This window comes from Nycticebus coucang, chromosome X (assembly GCF_027406575.1).
Source record: "Nycticebus coucang isolate mNycCou1 chromosome X, mNycCou1.pri, whole genome shotgun sequence".
NCBI lineage: Eukaryota > Metazoa > Chordata > Mammalia > Primates > Lorisidae > Nycticebus > Nycticebus coucang.
The window spans coordinates 55,826,653-55,847,972 of NC_069804.1; the positions used below are offsets into that span (position 1 = coordinate 55,826,653).

General features: G+C 40.9%; 1 protein-coding gene across 1 annotated transcript; it reads left to right on the forward strand.

Annotated features, from left to right (window-relative positions):
* Positions 1-17,465: 17,465 nt before the first annotated feature.
* Positions 17,466-21,037, forward strand: USP27X (ubiquitin specific peptidase 27 X-linked). Its single transcript, XM_053579014.1, has 2 exons — positions 17,466-17,549; positions 17,792-21,037. The coding sequence occupies exons 1-2, from the start codon at positions 17,466-17,468 to the stop codon at positions 20,120-20,122; spliced, it is 2,415 nt and encodes an 804-aa protein (XP_053434989.1). The 3' UTR covers positions 20,123-21,037.
* Positions 21,038-21,320: the final 283 nt, after the last annotated feature.

Consider the following 21,320-nt stretch of genomic DNA (forward strand, 5'->3'; position numbering starts at 1 on the left):
ATATCTTTGTCTGGTTCCAGTTCTAAGAGGAAATGCTTTCAGTTTTACTCCATTCAGTATGATATTGGCTGTGGGTTTATTATAGACGGCCTCTATCAGTTTATGAAATGTCCCACCTATGCCTATTTTCTTAAGTGTTCCTATCAGAAAAAGGATGCTCAATTTTGTTGAATACTTTTTCTGCATCTATTGAGAGGATTATATGGTCTTTGTTTTTGATTTTATTTATGTAATGAATTACATTTAGGGATTTGCATTTGTTAAACCAACCTTACCTCCCTGGGATAAAGCCTACTTGCTTGTGATGTGATTTTTTAGTGTGTTAGCTACCCCGTTTCCCCAAAAATAAGACATCCTCTGAAAATAAGACCTACTTACAGGAACGATAAGACGTCCCCTGAAAATAAGACCTAGCACATCTTTGGGAGCACACCTTAAAATAAGACACTGTCTTATTTTCGGGAAAACAGGGTATATTCTATTTGCTAGGATTTATTTTCTTTTATTTTATTATTTTTTAATTTTTTTATTAATTCATTTGTACATAGATCATAAATACATTTATGCCATCATGGAATTTGATGTGTTAATTCTTTGTACAAATTGGAGTGCTTACATCCTACTAATCAACATAGCTTTCACCTCATTTACCCAGTTATAGCATTAAGACATTTGTGTTCTACACCTAACAGATCCAACTTGTATTTGCTAGGATTTTATTCAGTATTTTTGAATTGATATTTGTTGGTAAAATTGGTGTGCAGTTTTTCTTTTTGGTTGGGTTCTTTTCTGGTTTTGGTATTGGGGTGATGTTTGTTTCATGGAATGTGTTTGGTAAGGTTCCTTCCTTCTCAGTGTTTTGGAATAAGTTCTGCAGGATAGATATAAGGTTTGATAGAATTCTAGTGTGAAGCCATCTGGTCCAGGGCTTTGTTGTTGTTATTGTTAGGGGCTGTTTTTATTGTTCCTTCAATTGCCATGCTTGACATAGTTCTGTTTAAGAAATCTATTTCTTCCTGGTTAAATGTAGGGAGGTTGTGTGATTCCAGATATTGGTCCATTTCCTTCACATTGTTAAGTTTCTGGGCATAGAGATTTTATTGTAATCAGAGATGATTTTTTTGTATCTCTGTGGTATTTGTTTTTATTTCTCCTTTTTCTTTTCTGATTGAGGTTTTTAGAGATCTTATTTTTCTCTTTCTAACTAATCTGCCAAAGCTTTTCAATTTTGTTTACCTTTTGGAAGAACCAACTTTTGTTAATTATCTGAATGATCCTTTTGTTTTCAACTTCATTTTTTTTTTTTTTTTGAGACTGAGTCTCACTCTGTCACCCTTGGTAGAGTGCCAAGGCATCATAGCTTATAGCAACCTCAAACTCTTGGGCTCAAACAATCCTCTTCCCTCAGCCTCCCATGTAGCTTGGACTACAGGCACTCACCATGATGTGTGGGTAGTTTTTCTATTTTTAGTAGAGACAGGGTCTTGCTCTTTCTCAGGCTGGTCTTGAACTCCTGAGCTCAAGCAATCCACCCACCTCAACCTCCCAAAGTGCTAGGATTACAGGAGACCCTGTGCCTGGCCAATTTCATTTATTTCTGATTTAATTTTGGTTATTTCTTTTCTTCTGCTAGGATTGGAATGGAATTGCTCTTCCTTTCCCAGATCTTTGAGGTGGTTCATGTGTGCTCTTTGTGTTTTCTGAAAGTGGGTATTGAATGTAATAAATTTCTTTCTTAGGACTACTTTTGCTGTATCCCATAGGTTTTGGTAGGTTGTGGCTTCATTGTTATGTTCAAGGAATCTAATAATTTTCTTCTTTATTTCTTCCTTGACCCACCTGTGATTCAGCAAAAGATTGTTTAGTTTCCATGACTTTGTGTGGCTAGGAAGGTCTTTGTTGAAGTTGAATTCTACCTTTATTCCGCTATGGTCTGAAAAGATACAAGGCATAATTTGTATTCTTTTAATCAATGTGGTTTGATTTGTGTCCTAGGATATGGTCAATTTTGGAGTATGATCCATAACCTGGTGAGAATAACGTATAGTCAGTAGTTTTGGGGTGGTATGTTCTTATATGTCTATTAAACCTAATTGTTCTATGGTTGCATTTATGTCCCTTTTTACTTTGTTCAGTTTCTGCTTAGAGAATCTTTCCAGTTGTGTTAGAGGGGTGTTAAAATTCCCAGCTATTATAATAAGGGTGAGTACATTGGGTACTTTTTCTTCCATTCTTGAGACACTTTACTAAGAAGAATATGTTCCAGCTCCATCCATGTAAACATGAAAGAGGTAAAATCTCCATCTTTTTTTAAGGTTGCATAATATCTTCCCATGAAAGCTATAACCCAGTTACAACCTAAGAATAGGGAGAAGGGGGAAAGGGAGGGGAGGGAGGGGGGAGGGAGGTCGAGGGAGGGGGATTAATGGGATTACACCTGTGGTGCATCTTACAAGGGAATATGTGAATCCTAGTAAAAGTGGAATGTAAAGGTCTTAGCAAAATAACTAAGAAAATGCCACAAAAGCTATGTTAACTAGTGTGATGAAAATGTGTCAAACGGTCTATGAACCAAGTGTATGGTGCCCCATGATCATACTAATGTACACAGCTATGATTCAATAAAAAAATAAATTAATTAAAAAAAATAAAATAAAATTCCCAGCTATGATGGTGTTACAGGATATCATATTGTTCAGACTGGTTAGGGTTCATTTTATGAATTAGGAACATTTATATTGGGTGCATATATATTTGGAATTTATATGTCTTCTTGTTGTATTTTCTTTGACCAGTACACAGTATCCATCTTTGTCTTTCTTTAGTTTTGTTGCTTTACACACTTGTATCTGCAAATAAAATGTGACCCCTCCTTTCTTCTAATTTTAATTTGCCTGAAATATTGTTTTATAACCCTTCACCTTGAATATTCTTTTATCTTTAGAGGTTAGATGTTTTTCCTGAAGATAGCATGCAGATGGCTTGTGCTTTGTATATCCAGTCAGCAGCCTGTGCCTTGTCAGTGGGGAATTCAAGCCATTCACATTTATTGAGAGAATTGATAAATTCGGTGGAGTTCTGTTTGCCTTGTTTTGTGGAAGTCTGATGCCTAGTTTTTTCACTTGGGCCATTGTGGAAGGTAGTGCTGACCTTTCATCTCTGGGTATCTTTCCTTTGCTGGTGGTCCATTGTGACGGTCTGTGTGTAGTATGGATTTGGGTACTTCCTGCAGAGCTGGTCTTGTAGTAGTAAATTTCCTCAATAATTGCTTGTCAGTAAAATATTTTATTTCTCCATTGAATATGAAACTTAGTTTGGCAGAATACAGGATCTTAGGGTGGATTTTTTTTGTTTGAATAAATTGAAAGTTGATTGTAAAGTTTCAGCTGAGAAGTCTGCTGTCACTCTGATGGATCTGCCCTTAAAGGTCAATTGGTGCTTACTCTTGCTGCTTGCAGAATTTTCTCTTTCATTTTGACCTTGGCCAGGTTCATTACAATGAGTCTAGGAGATGCTCTTTAATGAGATGAATTGAGGTTTGATATCCATCTAAAAGAAGTGTTTCAGAATCTTTGGTGAGCTTGGATTATTTTCATTTATGATATCCTCCAGTAGGGCTTCCACTCCTTTGGGTCACCCTTCTTCTCCTTCAGGGATACCTCTAATTGTTATGTTTGCATGCTTCCTGAAGTCCCATAATTCTCTAAGATATTGCTCTGCTTTTACTCTTATTTTTCTGCCTCTTTAAATGCCTGAGTTAGCTCAAGAGCCTTATACTTTAGCTCTGAAATTCTTTCTTCTCCATGATTTAGTCTGTTAATGATTCTTTCCATTGCATGTTTAAGTTCCCTGAATGATGCCTTCAATTCCTTAAGCTCTGATACATCCTTTCTAATTTCACCATGTTTTTTATTCATTTCTTGGATCAATTTTTGAATTTCCTTTTGGTTGTTATCAACTTTCCCTTTAATTCCCATCATCATTTTTGTCATTCACACTCTAAATTCCCTTTCTTTCATTTCCACAATTTCTTTCTTGGTGGGATTCTCTGTGGTAGCTACCTCATGGTCCCTTGGGGTGTTGATCTGTTCTGGTTTTTCATGATGCCAGAATTTTTCTGTTGGTTTGCTCTCATGTATGTTTTCTTCTTGTTTACTTCCTTCCCCTACTTTCTTCTCTCTCTTCCTCCTTCTCCTTAAATTTTCTTGTCTCCTTACTTGGGTGTTGGAGTGGCTGAGAGTGGGTGGTGAGGAGATGTCTCTAATCCACCATCTTGGAGACAACTCTCATTTTATTATTTTTGCCATCCTCCATTCTGGGAAAACTCTAAGTTATTTTAAGTGTGAAACATCTACTAAAGTATTAGTACTAGTATGTACTACACTATTAATGAGGCTTTACAAATATTGGGTTTTGTGTTACCTGACAAGTATGAGGGCATTGCTAATTTCTAATTTGGTACCTATCAGTCTAATTGGTCCTAATATTAATCTGTGATTCACATTTATAAGGGTTCAAGTGACATTAAACAATCTTTCAGTGAAACCACTTTCATGTTTTTAGACTGAATTGATGTATAGTTCATATTTATTCCAAATAAATATTTGATCATGTTCATTTCAATTAATTCTGGATTGAAATGTCCATGAGCATATTTCCCTTAAAGACGAAGGTGAAAATTATGTGTACTTTCATTTTATAAAAGTAGCAGAAGCAGAAAATTGTGACTTGTAATTCTCCATTGACCTGTAAAAAGGATAAATCCTAATAACTGGAGGACCTTTTTTTTCTGAGTACAAACACAAGGACATGTTGGGAGCAAGAACTTTCATTCCCAATAGGCCATAAAAAGTTCCCTGTGACACAGTTATCATTGAGGGGTACATGACCACCTGGAGATAAGGAGAGGCTCTTCCTCTTTTCCGCACTGGGGTGGTGTCAAAGGAAACTTAATGGAGAATCAGCACTTTTGCAACCACCCAATAGTTACAAGCATACCCATCATCAACACCCTGGTGTCAGTGGAGGTCATGAGGAATCATAAGGCATCCCTACCCTTCTCAGCCAGGGTGGTATCAGTAGAGGTACAGTGGGGAATCTGAACTCCCAGCTTACCAAGCAGTTATGAGGAAGTTCTCTCCCTGGGTATCAAAGGGGACTGAATGGGGAACTTGGACTTCTACTCCAAATGGAATTAATGAAGTAGCATTCCCCTTTCCCTGCCAGATCAATGTTAGACGAAGCCCAATAGAAGTTCCAGAGCCTTGTCATATAGGTTTTAACAGAAAATCACTGATATGAAGATCCTGGAAAATCTTAAATAAGAAAAGACAACCAAAAGACAACAACAACAAGATGATATAGATGTTTATAAAGATGGGAGGTTTGGGCTCTTTTTTATAGCCTGGCAAGGGTGAAAGTCTAAGATTCTCATTTGGTCCTTGTTGGCATGGGTGGTGCTACAATTTTTCTGTGATATTTGGTTGGACTAGAGTGGTTATTAAATAAAACTTTTCTGTCTTGAAACGTTGCTCATTTCCCTGTCCTTTGTCTAGAGAGAGCAGGCTTTTCTTGAGGCTTTTTAACAATCTATGCTCATTGATAATTCCAGGATATCCAGCTTCTCCAACACCCAGTCCAGGTACATAAGGGAAAAAACTCTCAGGGAACTCACTTATTGTTTGAGTTCCTAGGTCTATAGCCAATATGCCTTGTTTTGTGTACCTTTCAGAGTCTTGTTATGTTCGTGTTATACAATTTCCAGGATTTATAATTCTACTTGACAGGCGGAAAATGTAAAAGTACACCTACTATATCTTCTTGGAAACAGAATTCTATTATATTGTTTTAAAAAAATCACTTTATCTGGAAAAATTAAATGTATACAAAAGTAGAGGGATTAGGAGAATGAATCTCCTTTACTCAGCTTCAACAATTTTCAACATCTTGCCAACCTTGCTTCATTTATCTTCCTCATCCCAAGATTTGTTAGTCTTCTAAACTTAAATCCTGGATATTATATGATTTCACTCAATGAGAATGTGCATCTCTAACAGAAAATTATTTTTTACATAACCATAATGCCATTATTATAATTTGAGAATTAACCACAATTCCTTAATATAATTAAGTGTCCATTCCTACTGAAATTTCCCTGATTGTCTCAAGAAGTGTTTTTAAAGTTGATATTTTCAAAATAGGATCCATTGCATCCCAACATTGCATTTGGTAGTTATCTCTCTTAAATCTCTTTAAAAATCTGTAAATTTCCCTTCTTTCTTTTCCTCATCCCCTTTTAAATGCCATTTATCACTGAAGTAATTAGGTCATGTTTCCTATTAAAATAACTCATATTATAGATTTGGCTGATTAGTTTCCTAGTGGTGACATTGAAATTGCTCTTCTAGCTCCTATATTCATTATAACTTGGAGTTAAAATGTAAGACATTTGATTATATTTAGGTTCAATTTTTTTGGGGGGGCATTATCAATACGTTATACATGATTCTATATGCTTCCTACTATATCACATTAGGAAGCACATAACATGTAACTGTCCCACTCAGTGATGCTAAAATTGGCCATCGGGTTAAGGTGGTATCAGCCTGATCTCCTCATTGTAAAGCTCCCCATAATAATTTTACCTACTCATTTTTTATCATTCATGATCATTGCCTTAGATTAGTAGTTCTCAACTGAAGGGGATTTTTTCCCTACCAGACATTTAACAATTTCTAGAGACATTTTTGATTGTCACAATTCATAAAGGGATGAGGGAATGCTATTGGCATCTAGTGGGTGGGTGCCAGAGATGCTGCTAAAAGTCCCACAAGGCATAGGACAGTCCCTAAATAATTATCTGGCCACAAATGTCAATAGTGCTGGGGTCAAAAACCTTGGCCTAGGGCCGTGCCTGTGGCTTAGTGAGTAGGGCACTGGCCCCATATACCAAGAGTGGCAGGTTCAAACCTGGCCCCAGCCAAACTGCAACAACAACAACAACAACAACAAAATAGCCAGGCATTGTGGCGGGCACCTGTAGTCCCAGCTACTCCGGAGGCTGAGGCAAGAGAATTGCCTAAGCCCAAGAGCTGGAGGTTGCTGTGAGCTGTGATGCCACAGCACTCTACTGAGGGTGACAAAGTGAGACTCTGTCTCAAAAACAAAAAATCAACAACAACAAAAAAACCTTGGCCTAGATCTATTATTTCATTAGAGATCTCAAATGAGGAATAATTCTATCATTCTTCCTGCATTTGCTATTTAGAATTGTTGCATAAAGAACATCTTTAACTATTTGATTACCCTGAAATATAGTTTATGCTTGAAAGGTGAGATAAATACTTGATTTTCCCCTTTATTTATTTATTTATTTATTTATTGCAATAATAATTTGGTGTCCCAGCATCACCAATAATTTGGTGCACCCAGCATGAGCAATATCTTTTAATGTCATTATGAACTCACGTATTTTATACATTTGATGCTTGATTAAATTGCAGATACTTTTATATCAAAAGCCTAATTGTCCCAGTATAGGCAAGCAAGAATTCCTCTCTATGTTTGTTCCTGTATTTTGTTTCTTTTTTTTGAAACAAGCTGTGTTGCCCCAGTTAGATTACAGTGGCGTCATCATAGCTCACTGCAACTCGGAACTCCTGGGCTGGGCACAAGTGATCTCCTGCCTCAGCCTCCTGAGTACCTGGGACTACAGGTGGAGCCACCATGCCCATTTTATTTTTCTATTTGTTACAGAGGTGGGGTGAGGCTTATTCGTGTTCAGGATGGTCTGGAACTCTTGGGCTCAAGTGATCCTCCCGCCTTGGCCTCCCAGAGTGCTAGGATTACAGATGTGAGCCACAGTGCCTAACTGCCTCTGTTCTTCTGACATGACTCAATTTAGTCTTTGATATCTCACTTGCTTTCTGGCAAAACAAGATGTCCTAGGTTGATTTTGTACATTTCCTGTTATAGAAACAATTATTTCCCCATGGAGTACTGGTAGGAAATGATAGTTAGAGACTATTCTACCATGTCTTTTCAGTGGATAGAAATAGGAAATATGTATTTTTCATAAAATATATATATATATTTATATCCAAAAGTAAGACTGTAGAATTTTTTCTTTCCAAATTTTGTAATTGTATGCTTTTACTCTTAAATTAAAATATCTTGATTCCTGATGTTATCATAATTACTTATTTGCTTTATCTTACAATTAATAGTTTCAAAATAACAATACCAATGATACTACTAGTAAGACTATGAACACGATTTAAAATTTCTTTGTAGGCCAGGTGCCATGGCTCACACCTATAATCCTAGCACTCTGGAAGGCCGAGGCAGGTGGATTGCTTGAACTCAGGAATTCAAGACTAGCTCTGAGGCAAAGCCAGACCCTGTCTCTGAAAAAGAAAATAGCAGGATGCTGTGGTGGGCACCTGTAGTCCCAGCTACTTAAGGCTAAGGCAAGAGAATCACTTGACCCAAGAGTTGAGGTTGCTGTGAGCTATGTATGATGCCATGGCACTCTATGGAGGACAGCAAAGTGAGACTCTGCCTCAATAAATAGATAAATAAATAAATAAATAAAATTTCTTTGTAGTTCTTCTTTTCCTTAGGATATGTCCCATTAGGGATGTGCAGTCAAAACACCATTTTTAAGTCACTTGAAATAATTATTATCTCTGTATGGTGATACACCAATTTGCTACACAGTTAGGGTCATTGCATTAAGTTTGCTTTTAGGGATTTTTTTCCCTTTTTCAATTGACAGGATTCCAAAGCCAAAGCTATAAAACAAGGTACATTTAGAAAAGTCTCATTTCCTTGCCTGTTCCTTCCACTCTATTTTCTCCTTTCCTCATAAGTATCTGTTTAAATTAGTTTACTTCATTTACATTCCATTGTACCATTGTTGAAAATACATAAAACTGGCTCAGCGCCTGTAGCTCAGTGAGTAGGGCACCAGCCACATACACCGAGGCTGTCAGGTTTGAGCCCAGCCCAGGCCTGCTAAACAACGACAACTGCAACTAAAAGAAATAGCTGGGTGTTGTGGTTGTAGCTATAGTCCCAGCTACTTGGGAGGCTGAAGCAAGAGAATCACTTAAAAGCCCAAGAGTTGGAGGTTGCTGTGAGCTGTGATGCCACAGCACTCTACCAATGGCGACATAGTGAAACTCTGTCTCAAAAAAAAAAAAAAAAGAAAATACATAAAACTGTTTCTGTAAATATTCATGTTTTACACAAAAAGTAGAATACTATATATATAATGTTCTATACTTTGCTTTTTCCACTTACCAACATATGCCAGAGATTACTCCTAATCATTATATAGAAATCCATCTCATTCCAAAGTATTTCATGACTCCACTATAATTTATTTAATTGGTTCCTTAGTGGTGGACATTTTTCTCAAATCTTTGGTTATATTTCACATTATTGCTACAATGAATAGCCTCTTGCATATGTTATTTTGTAATTTTGCTACTGTATCTTGGGTTAGATTCTTAGAAGTGGGGTTATTGAGTCAGATAGTGAATAAATATGTAATTTTTCAGGTGGCGTCTGTGGCTCAGTAGGTAGGGTGCCGGCCCCATATACCGAGGGTGGTGGGTTCAAACCCGGCCTCGGCCAAACAGAAACAACAACAACAAAAATATAGCCGGGCATTCTGGCAGGCACCTGTAGTCCCAGTAACTCGGGAGGCTGAGGCCAGAGAATTGCCTAAGCCTAGGAGTTGGAGGTTGCTGTGAGCTACGACTCCACAGTACTCTACCGAGGGTGATAAAATGAGACTGTCTCAAAAAACAAATGTAATTTTTCTAGACATTGCTGAATTTCCCTCTATTGGTTATATGATTTTGTTTGTATTGCTCTATGTAGTTTTAAAAGGATTAATATTTTGAAAAATAAAAAGTGTGATTAAGATTTTTATCTGCAGGCAGCGCCTGTGGCTCAGTCGGTAAGGCGCCGGCCCCATATACCGAGGGTGGCGGGTTCAAACCCAGCCCCGGCCAATCTGCAAAAAAACCAAAAAAAATAGCCGGGCGTTGTGGCGGGCGCCTGTAGTCCCAGCTACTCAGGGGGCTGAGGCAAGAGAATCGCTTAAGCCCATGAGTTGGAGGTTGCTGTGAGCTGTGTGAGGCCACGGCACTCTACCGAGGGCCATAAAGTGAGACTCTGTCTCTACAAAAAAAAAAAAAAAAAAAGATTTTTATCTGCTAGTTTGAGTGCAATATACCATTCCCCACCATTCAAACTTGAAAGAGGCATTTAGAACAAGTACAAGAAGTGAGATTCCACACTTTAGTGAGTAAAATTGCAGACGGTGTCCTTCATTGTGCTTCTGTTTAAACTCAGGCCCAAGCTATATACCACAGGACCAATCTCTAGCACTAGACACAGATTTGGAGATTTCAGGGTTTTCTTAAAGGCCAGGGGTAATATAGACAGTTGGCTAGATGTTCTACCAGGAGTCTGATAAGAGTCCATGTAATGCATATGGGTAGAGAATCAAATGTTTAAGTCAAAGGGGGCATTAGTCAGAATGAGTACAGGTGCAGTTGGTGAAGACTGAAGGACACTAAGAAACAAACTGGCTAGAGGCAATATGTGGTGAAAACTGGAGAAATGGCTGGTTAGGGGATGATGTAGTGCAATCTATATCTTTGCTGTCACCCCTCACAACCACAACTTTGCTCTTTCTTTGAACTTGCTCCAGCTAGAGAAGGGCTTAGGCCATTGGTATTACATGGGTGCAGGCTACCTGGGGCTAGATGTGTGCTTGAAGGAAACCTTGGACTCCTCCATTCTCTACCCCTTCCACACACCACTAGGCTCATTGCCTCTTTCTGTAGGACAGGCAGCTCCTGGAAGGCTGTGGTGGATCCGGCTGACTGCATTCCCCAGCTACCTGATTGCTGGTATGACTGTGGGAGTGCAGGGTACAGGGACTAGCCCTGCTGCAGTGGTAGAAGGGGCTAGTTAGCTGACTTCTGTAGTCATCATGAATGGGCCAATAGGCTGGCTAACTCAGTGCAGTTTGGTATGGGAGGAGCCCATCTGATCAGACCTAGGAGACTTGGTGCTGAGTGGACTTGCTATTTTCTCTTCCTTTAGGCTTGTAGACCACTAAGGAAACAATCAGGGCCTGAACAAAGTAGGCATCGAACATGTCATTGTTGAAATTGGGTATATTCTGAACCAGAAGAGATATAGAAGCAAAAAGTAAGTATAAGCAACTTCAAGGTATTTAATGTTTTTGTGTCTTAGTTTCTTCATCTGTATAGTGAGAATAATCTTAGTATCTACCTCATCAGGGTGTTATGATATTTAAACAATTTATAAATTTTATAATAACTTATAAAACAACTTATAATTTTATATTTAACATTCTATAATTATAACTTATAAACTTTATAATTACTTATAAAACAGTGCCTGACATATCATAAGCAATTAATAAATGTTAGTTACTATTATTTGAATATAATTATTGTATACATACATCATATTGTGTCATTCCCTTGATTAAAATCTTTTAAATGATTTTCTTTGTAGTTGTGATAATATGTCAATTCTATATGATGGTCTCCAAACCTCCCTATGATCTGTCCCCTGCCTGCACCTCTATCCTCATCCTCCTCTTATACCGTTCTCCTCCTTCTTGGTCACTAAGCTCAAGCCATTCTAGACTTACATTCATGTCTTAAAATCATCAACCTCTTTTTTTTAAATTTATTTACTTTGTTTCAGGCCTGTTGTACTTGTTCTACACTTTTATAATCAGGAAAAAGACCTTTTTTCAAAAATAAGACAGAAAATTTCAGCATCTGTAAAGTTTGAGAAACTTGTCTAATAACTAATAGCTTACTAGGTAAGAGTCCATAGATTCTGTTTTGAACTTCACTTACTACTGTGCAACCCTGAGATTGTCACTCAATCTCTCTGTGCCTCAGTTTCTTTACTTGTAAAATGTGAATGATAACAATATCTACTTCTTTATATTGTAGTAAAGGTTAAGCAATTTAGTAGAACAGCTCTGGGCATAATTCAAATGCCACATAAGCGTTATTTAATATGATGATTAATAAGAAGCCACAAGAAAAATAGGCAAAGGATATGAACAGGCAGTTCACAAAAAATATGACCCATAAATATATGAAAATATGATTGAATTCATGCATGATGAAAAACATTAATCTGTTCATTTTACAAATATTTAAATATGTATTAAGTGCCAATGAGGTATTGGGAATAAAATCGTGATCATTTAACTCTCATAGGTGTAACCTTAATTATATATATATATATATACACATATACATATGTGTGTGTATAATATTTAATATATCATAAGATGATGTTGTTGTGAAGAAACATAAAGGAAGGATGGGTGCTATTTTATATAGGAATCAAGGAAGGAGTCTGAGATAAGGTGACATTTAAACAGGGATCTAAAGCAAGTGAGGGAGAAGCCACAAAGATTTCTAAAGAAAGAACTTTCCAAGCAGAAGAAACAATAAGGATATATGCCTAGAAGCAGGAGTTAGCTTAGCTTATTCAAGAAACAGCAATATATCTAGTTTGTTTGGGGAAAGGTCAAGTTGATAGAAACTGAGGTCTAAGAGACAAAGACCAGATTCTGTAGGGCCTGAAAAGCCATGATAAGGACCTGAGACTTCTCTGGGAGTGAAATAGAAAGCCTGCTATCGCTTAGGGATTGCATTTAGCTACATATAATTGGTATCTAAATAACAAAGACCTAAATATGATGACATATTGAGTATTACACTGATTTTATGACACTACTGCCTGTGAGACATGCCAGTATTCTATGTAACATCAAGAAAAAAATGCTGCCACGTATAAACTGTCATTCAGAGATTTCAGGGATGTTGAGACATGAAGAGATGTATCTCTCAGAACTGATAAAATATAAATTATTTTCTCATGTAAGAGCAGATCCAGAGGTGCTCAGCTTTTTGGTCTTTTCATCATGATTGGTTGCAAGATAGCTACTGAGCTATAGCCAATAAATCCTCAAAGAGAAACCAGCAAGGGGGAAATGCCTTTTAGTCTTCCATATTAATTTAAGATCAATTTTTAAAAGTCCACATTTACTAGGATTCACATATACCCTTGTAAGATGCACCGCAGCAAAATAACTAAGAAAATGCTATGAAAGCTATGTTAACTAGTGTGATGAAAATGTGTCAAACGATCTATGAACCAAGTGTATGGTGCCCCATGATCATATTAATGTACACAGCTATGATTTAATAAAAATAAATAAAAAAACAAAACAATTTTTAAAAGTCTACCCAAAAAAACTCACTGGAAGTTTTATTGGCATTGCACTGGATGTGTAGATCAATTTGGAGAGAACTTCTGTATATTGTAGTCTTTTATTTTTCATAAAATGAATATAAAATTGTCCCTCCATATCCATGGGTTCTGTGTCCACGGGACTGAACCAACCACAGATAAAAGTATTCAGGGAAAAAGTGGATGGTTGTATCTATACTGAACAGATGATTTTTCTTGTCATTATTCCCTAAACAATACAGTATAATAACTGTTTGCATAGCATCTACATTGTATTAGGTATTGTAAGTAATCTAGAGATGATTTAAGGTATTCAAGAGGATGCAAATAGGTTATATGCAAATACTACTCTATATCATATAAGGGACTTGAGTATCTTCAGATTTTTATATCTGTAGGTGCCCTGGAAAAAATCCCCACAGATACCAAGGGACAACTGCATGAATAAAACATGTTTGTATTTGCATAGACAATTTCTCAAAGAATGAGAAACTGTTAACAAGTAGTTATTTGGGGGACTAAAACTGGGTGTGATATGTAAGGGAGGGAGAGACTTTAACTTTTCATGTATGGCCTTCTACTAAACCTTTAAAAAAAAAACAAATATTGTGGCTCAAGCGGCTAAGGTGCCAGCCACATACACCTGAGCTGGCGGGTTCGAATCCAGCCTGGGCGGCCAAACAACAATGATGGCTGCAACCAAAAAAATAGCTGGGCATTGTGGCAAGCGCCTGTAGACCTAGCTGCTTTGGAGGCAGAGGCAGGAGAATTGCTTGAGCCTAGGAGTTGGAGGTTGCTGTGAGCTGTGATGCCATGGCACTCTGCCTGGGGTGACAGCTTGAGGCTCTGTCTCAAAAACAAACAAACAAACAAACAAACACCCCCCCACAAGTATTGTATATATTACTTTTATACTAATAAATATACACCAATAACTTTCAAAGTGGAACATGCATTACCCAGAGGTACAGAAGTTTCAAGGGAATCAATTTCCATATCCTTAAATTTCATATGTAGTCTTTTAAAATTGATCTTCCAGAGAATATACACTTGTGGTGGAGGAATCATGCTGGTTTTCCTTTCCCATCTCTTCTTTCATGATCTTTTTTTGCACTTTATAAGAAGAAAAGCCTGTCATTACCCATCCTGAATCTCACCTGGGTTCACTGCCTTGCAATGATGTACCATAAAATCCTCAGAGCACCAGAGAAACAATTCCAAACACTGCTAACAATGGTTAACTAACAAATGAGTGGGGATCTATTCCTTTTGCAACTTAGATTGTTTCCAATTCTTTGCTTCCAATATAAATGAAGGAAATGCTAATGGTGGTGTCAGCTGACAAATCATGAGAAATAATTTTGAAGGTATATCCTTTGTGCAATTTCCCCCATATGTCTCCAAAGGAATTAAAAGCTTAAGTGATGTTGCTGAAACAAAATGTACATCCCATTTAATTTTTATATAAAAGAGGTTTCTGTGTTCTAACATTTAACTGAACAAAAAGTAGAAAGATAATTAATGTTGAATCCTGTCTCATTCTAGCAAAAGCAATATTTACCCATGGATATACTCATTATATATATTTTTAAAAGCCCTCTCTCCAATAAACTTAGTTTTATGTTTAATATTTACCTATCCAAATTTGTAATGTATTTACAATATTTTTGTCCATTGTATTCCAATACTAATTGTCATATTTAAACAACACCTGGAGCTTATGATCATAGGAACATTTGGAGAGCATTTAAATAGAAAAATACATACATGTATTTGCCACAGAGATATATGATAGAATAATCAATAAAATCCTTTCAATTGCAAAAATATATAATTCTTGAATTCCAAAAATTCTGTTGGAAGAATAGAATGGAATTAACTTGGGGGAAAATGAACAGTTTGTAACTGTCAAAGGAAATAGGTTAACTTTTTTAAAACAGTTGATGGTGGCTCTCAAATCACTGAAGTATTTAGGTTTCACCAGATTCATGTGAAATAGTGATGCAACCGTTTTATTTTTGAATATTAACAGTTGTCAGAAATTACATTATTCACAGCCAATTGACATTTATGATGCAAAATTTTAGATATCAACCTTAAAAATGTGTGAAAGAGCACAAGATTGCTCCAAATATTTTTAGAGAGCATTTTTATATAAACCTATAGTTTTATATAAACATACAAAAAAATATGAGAAATTGTAATTTACTCCTTTGCCACCTTGTGGTCAAATTTGTATTTACCACGTAGGTGAATCAACTGCAGACAGGAGCTAAGGTCAGCCCCTTTTTTGCCAACATTCTGTCAGGCCTTTGTGAGGCAGAGATGGTGACATTTGCTCAAAACTGAACCCAGCCCCATAGAAGCACTAAGCAAGTAAAGATTATGGTGTCACCCTCCACATGTGAGTCAAAGCAAAAGCAATAAGCAATTAGGACATAATGCAAGGAAGTACCATGAGAACTCCTTTTTAAAAAATTAAATGTCAAACTGCTTCTGGTACTTATTTATTTTTTGTTTGTTTTGGTGCCTCTTCTCTGCTAGTGACTTAGACACTTCCTTAGAGTGCCTTTGGGAGAAGCCAGCCCTGATTCTGGCCCTGGGGGAAGTTTAGTTGAGTACTATGTTCACAGTACCTAGTACAATACCTTGCTCTGGGTCGGTTCCACATAAACGTTTGGTGAGCGAATGGTGGCAGAGCCCTCCACTTCCAGAACATGCCAGCCTGGGCAGAGTCCAGGTGGATCTGTGGGCTTCTGCAGGATGTTGATCAGTAAAATAACCAGGTTATCATGGCTATTGTTCAATGGTAGAAAATTCCAGGTCTGCAGAGATCTTTAGGTCTCTTTGTTGGCTGTTATTCTGGGGAGGTGAGAGGAGAGTACCCTTTACCACTTCTCCCCCAGGCTCCATGACTTCTATCTTTTTCAGCAGCAACAGCAAGCTTCCTTCAGTGGGTATGCTCTGGTTGCAGGTCACAAAGGGCAGGCATTTATTGAAAGGATGCTGGGGTGCTTCAAGGAACTAAAGCAAGAGCTGGCTCAGGAAAGGCAGGCACCAGGGCAACCCAGAGCTGTATGGAAAGAAGGCTGCTTCCTTAAGGGCTCCTGATTCCTGATGGCCAGCTCCTGTTGCTAACCCTGAGTGGCCTGCCTTCCTCTTCCCTGAGGGAGGGCCATGTGGAGGGGTGATGGCCAGTGCTGAGCTAGGAGAACTTTGCTAGGGCATAGTTAGACTACATTAGCATGGCCAGCCACCACCAGGACTCAGGCTCCAGGCTCTTCCTAGAAGACTCTCCCTTCCCACCCATGTCCTGACACCTGCCCTGGACTACTCCCTGGGACCAGAAGCTGCAGCCTGACACCCCCCACTAATGCCCAAGACCTGAGCCACTTTCTCTGGACTCACTGTCAGTGCCATGGTGATGCTACCCAGGTCCAGCAGCCCCTTGGCACAGGGGTCCCAGAGGTTCCTCAGACCTGTGTCCCCTCTTCCCCCGGAAGCTCCACAAACGCCCCTTCTTCTCCCATCTGCTGCCGATCCAGGACTCTGCTAGGGCTTAAGTGGCTCATGACTGTGTACTGTGCTTTAGGCCCTTCTCCCAGCTGTAGGGGGAAGTGCCAGCTGTAGGATGGCCTTGGAAAGAAGAGCTGGATTCTGTCCCCAGGTCTTCTTGATGTCTGCTGGGCCAGAAGGCCAGCTGCCAAGGATTTCAACCCACCCGTGGCCTTGGGAGCCTGACAAGGAGGCGAGGAGCAGGCCAGACTCGGCAGAACAAGATAAGATGAGCAGGGAACTTGCCTATTCAGGCGGAGCAGTCTTGGGAGCCCCGCCCCTCCGGATCTGGGGTCCAGGCCTGCTCCAGCATTAGAGCTGGAGCTTCATCCTTTTTGGGAACGGCAGGACCTGGGTGGTAGGAGAGATTGGACAAGGTTAAGGGCAGGCTGGGCCGCCCAAAGGATGGTTTGTCAGGGGTTCTGCCCGCGCTCCTCTGGACCCCCTCCCCCCCGCTAAGGAGACATTTCACAGTCCCAGAAACATTACTGGATTTGGCACCCGCTGGGCCCCCAGCCCCGCAGTGCTGGGGGAAGCCTAAATTGTTCAAGGGAAGGACGACGAGAAGGGAGGAGACCATGAAGGGGGTCAGAGCAGCGATTGGAGCTGAGAGCTGGAAGCGACTTAAAGAGACTGCGCGGTCCCCGCCCCCCTTCCCGCCAGTCTCAATGAATTAGAGCTGTGTTTCCCAAACTTGCCTGATCATAAGGAGCCTCTCAGGCCCTAGTTAGAGATGCAGGTTCCACAGTACCTCCCTGCAAGATTCTGATACAGTAGGCCTGTGGGTGGAGCCGAGGGATCTGTAATTTTAACGCGATTCCCACGTGATTATCGAGAACAAGCAAGTTTGGGAAATATTGAATTAAAGGAAACCGGGCCTGGCTGCAGAAGCGGCCTCCACTAGGGGGCTTCTGCGGGAGGATTCCCGGGGGCGTCGCCTGTTTCCGCCGTCGCCTCCTTCAGTGAAAGTCCCTTTTGGGTCCAGCTGCCACAGCCCCTACGCTCCCTCAGGCCGGGCGGGGGACACCCCAGGTCTGCGTGGCCCCCGCGCCGCCACGCCCAGTGGCCGCCCAAGCCCTGCGAGCAGGGGGTGGAGCCGTCGCCAGTGGAGGCAGAGGAGGTAAAGGAGGCGGAGACGGCAGAGACCGCAGAGAAGGCGGAGAGGAAGGTGGAGGCGGAGGCGAAGGTGGAGGGGAAAGAGGAGGCGGCGGGGAAGGTGGACGCCACCGAAAAGGTGGAGACCGCGGAGAAGGTGGACGCAGCCGGGAAGGTGGAGACGGCGGAGGGTCCGGGCCGCCGGGCTGAGCTCAAGCTGGAGCCCGAACCCGAGCCGGTACGGGAGGCGGAGCAGGAGCCGAAGGGGGAGCCGAAGCCGGAGCTAGAGGATGAGAACCCAGCGCGGAGCAGCGTTGGCGGCAGCAGCGACGAGGTTCCTCCCCTCACCCTTCCCTCCGAACCCCCGCGGCCCCCCGACCCCGCTCAGCGTCGCAGTCGCGCTCCGCGCCGCCGACCCCGGCCCCGGCCCCAGACCCGGCTCCGTACCCCACCGCAGCCTAGGCCACGGCCCCCACCCCGGCCCCGGCCCCGGCGCGGCCCTGGGGGTGGATGCCTGGATGTGGATTTTGCTGTGGGGCCACCAGGTTGCTCCCACGTGAACAGCTTTAAGGTGGGAGAGAACTGGAGGCAGGAACTGCGGGTCATCTACCAGTGCTTCGTGTGGTGTGGAACCCCAGAGACCAGGAAAAGCAAGGCAAAGTCGTGCATCTGCCATGTGTGTGGCACCCATTTGAACAGACTCCACTCTTGCCTTTCCTGTGTCTTCTTTGGCTGCTTCACAGAGAAACACATTCACGAGCACGCTGAGACAAAACAACACAACTTAGCTGTAGACCTTTATTATGGAGGTATTTACTGCTTTATGTGTAAGGACTATGTTTATGACAAAGACATTGAGCAAATTGCCAAAGAAGAGCAAGGAGAGGCTTTGAAGTTACAAGCCTCCACCTCAACAGAGCTATCTCACCAACAGTGTTCAGTGCCGGGCATTGGTGAAAAATACCCAACCTGGGAAACAACCAAACCGGAATTGGAACTGCTGGGGCACAACCCCAGGAGAAGGAGAATCACCTCCAGCTTCACCATCGGTTTAAGAGGACTAATCAATCTTGGCAACACGTGCTTTATGAACTGCATTGTCCAGGCCCTTACCCACACACCGATACTGAGAGATTTCTTCCTCTCTGACAGGCACCGATGTGAAATGCCGAGTCCTGAGTTGTGCCTGGTCTGTGAGATGTCTTCACTCTTTAGGGAGTTGTATTCTGGAAACCCATCTCCGCATGTTCCTTATAAGTTACTGCACCTAGTGTGGATACACGCTCGCCATTTAGCAGGGTATAGGCAACAGGATGCCCATGAGTTCCTCATTGCAGCATTAGATGTCCTGCACAGGCACTGCAAAGGTGATGATGTCGGAAAGATGGCCAACAATCCCAACCACTGTAACTGCATCATAGACCAAATCTTTACAGGTGGCCTGCAGTCCGATGTCACCTGTCAAGCCTGCCATGGTGTTTCCACTACCATAGACCCATGCTGGGACATTAGTTTGGACTTGCCTGGCTCTTGCGCCTCCTTCTGGCCAATGAGCCCAGGGAGGGAGAGCAGTGTGAATGGAGAAAGCCACATACCAGGAATCACTACCCTCACGGACTGCTTGCGAAGGTTTACGAGGCCAGAGCACTTAGGAAGCAGTGCCAAAATCAAATGTGGTAGTTGCCAAAGCTACCAGGAATCTACTAAACAGCTCACGATGAATAAATTACCTGTTGTTGCCTGTTTTCATTTCAAACGGTTTGAACACTCAGCCAAACAGAGGCGCAAGATCACTACATACATTTCCTTTCCTCTGGAGCTGGATATGACACCGTTTATGGCCTCAAGTAAAGAGAGCAGAATGAATGGACAGTTGCAGCTGCCAACCAATAGTGGAAACAATGAGAATAAGTATTCGTTGTTTGCTGTGGTTAATCACCAAGGAACTTTGGAGAGTGGCCACTATACCAGCTTCATCCGGCACCACAAGGACCAGTGGTTCAAGTGTGATGATGCCGTCATCACCAAGGCCAGTATTAAGGATGTACTGGACAGTGAAGGGTATTTACTGTTCTATCACAAACAGGTCCTGGAACATGAGTCAGAAAAAGTGAAAGAAATGAATACGCAAGCCTACTGAAGTGACACACAGACCTACCTATAATGGAAGATGACAACACCCCTACTACAACTGGCATCAAGATTTAAAGGACCTACTTGACCATGGCCTATGGGCCTGACAGTAAGAATTGAACAGTACCCAGTGTCCAAAAGGTCCTGATTGGAAGAGAAATAGAAGGGGAGGGAGAAGAGGCTCTAGTCTAAGCAGTCGGTGAAAGGAAAATTAAATGGCAGGAATACTCTGGGTGAGGAAGGCAGAAGCAGTGAAATCCTGACACTGGTACATATCCTATATTCCTGCAAAAGGTTGTGTGGGAAGGTGTGGGGGGGAGGGGGGTGGTGTGTGGGGGGGTGTGCCCTTGTAACTGTAAAACATCTTTCTCCATGGGTGTTTCAGCTTCAATTGACCAATCACATAACAGTTCTATGTTGGGGGGGGGAAGAAAAGTTTATAAAAATGTAGCCCATTACATGTATGGGTATGAAAGCAGAAAAGCGGAGGAGGCAGGGATATCTCATTGACAAACATCTTTGCCAGTTTCTTTGTATTCGTGATTTTTTGTGCTATTAAATGCAGTATTAAAAAAAAAAAGAAAAGCCTACATGGGCTAGTGAAAGAAGAAATAAGGGGGCTTGTATAAGGGAGCAATTGCTCCAAAAGTAGAGAAGACAAGAAATGCTGTAAGTAACCAACACAGACAGGCCTCAGCTGAAAGTATAGTGTGTGTTAAAAAAAAAAAAAAGCTGTATGATACACTTGAGCAAATCAATGATCCTCCTTGCGATTGTTTTATCATCTGTAAAATGCAGATAATTCCTACCTTAAAGGATTTATTGTTAAAGATTAAATGATATAAAATGTGTCAAAGTATAAAGTAAAAGGCTTGGAACTTTGTAGGGACTGAGTAAACATTTATTGGATCCAAATCTGAAACTTCCTTGTACCAGTCCCAGAAGGGCATCAGAAGTGAGGGAGAGTCTCACCTGAGACCCCTGGACAGGGGCATACATCATGTCATATCTGGTCACATGCACACACACATACTCTTCACAGCTCCTTTCCCAGTGCTGTCTACTTAGAGCCCTGAGGCAATGGGCTCTACTATTCTCCAGACAGGGCATCACAGTTGGTGTCACACTTGGGACTGGGCAGTGGGGGGAACCACAACTGTCCCCATAAGGTCATTATTCTATCCCTTTAGAAGACAGTCTTGCTT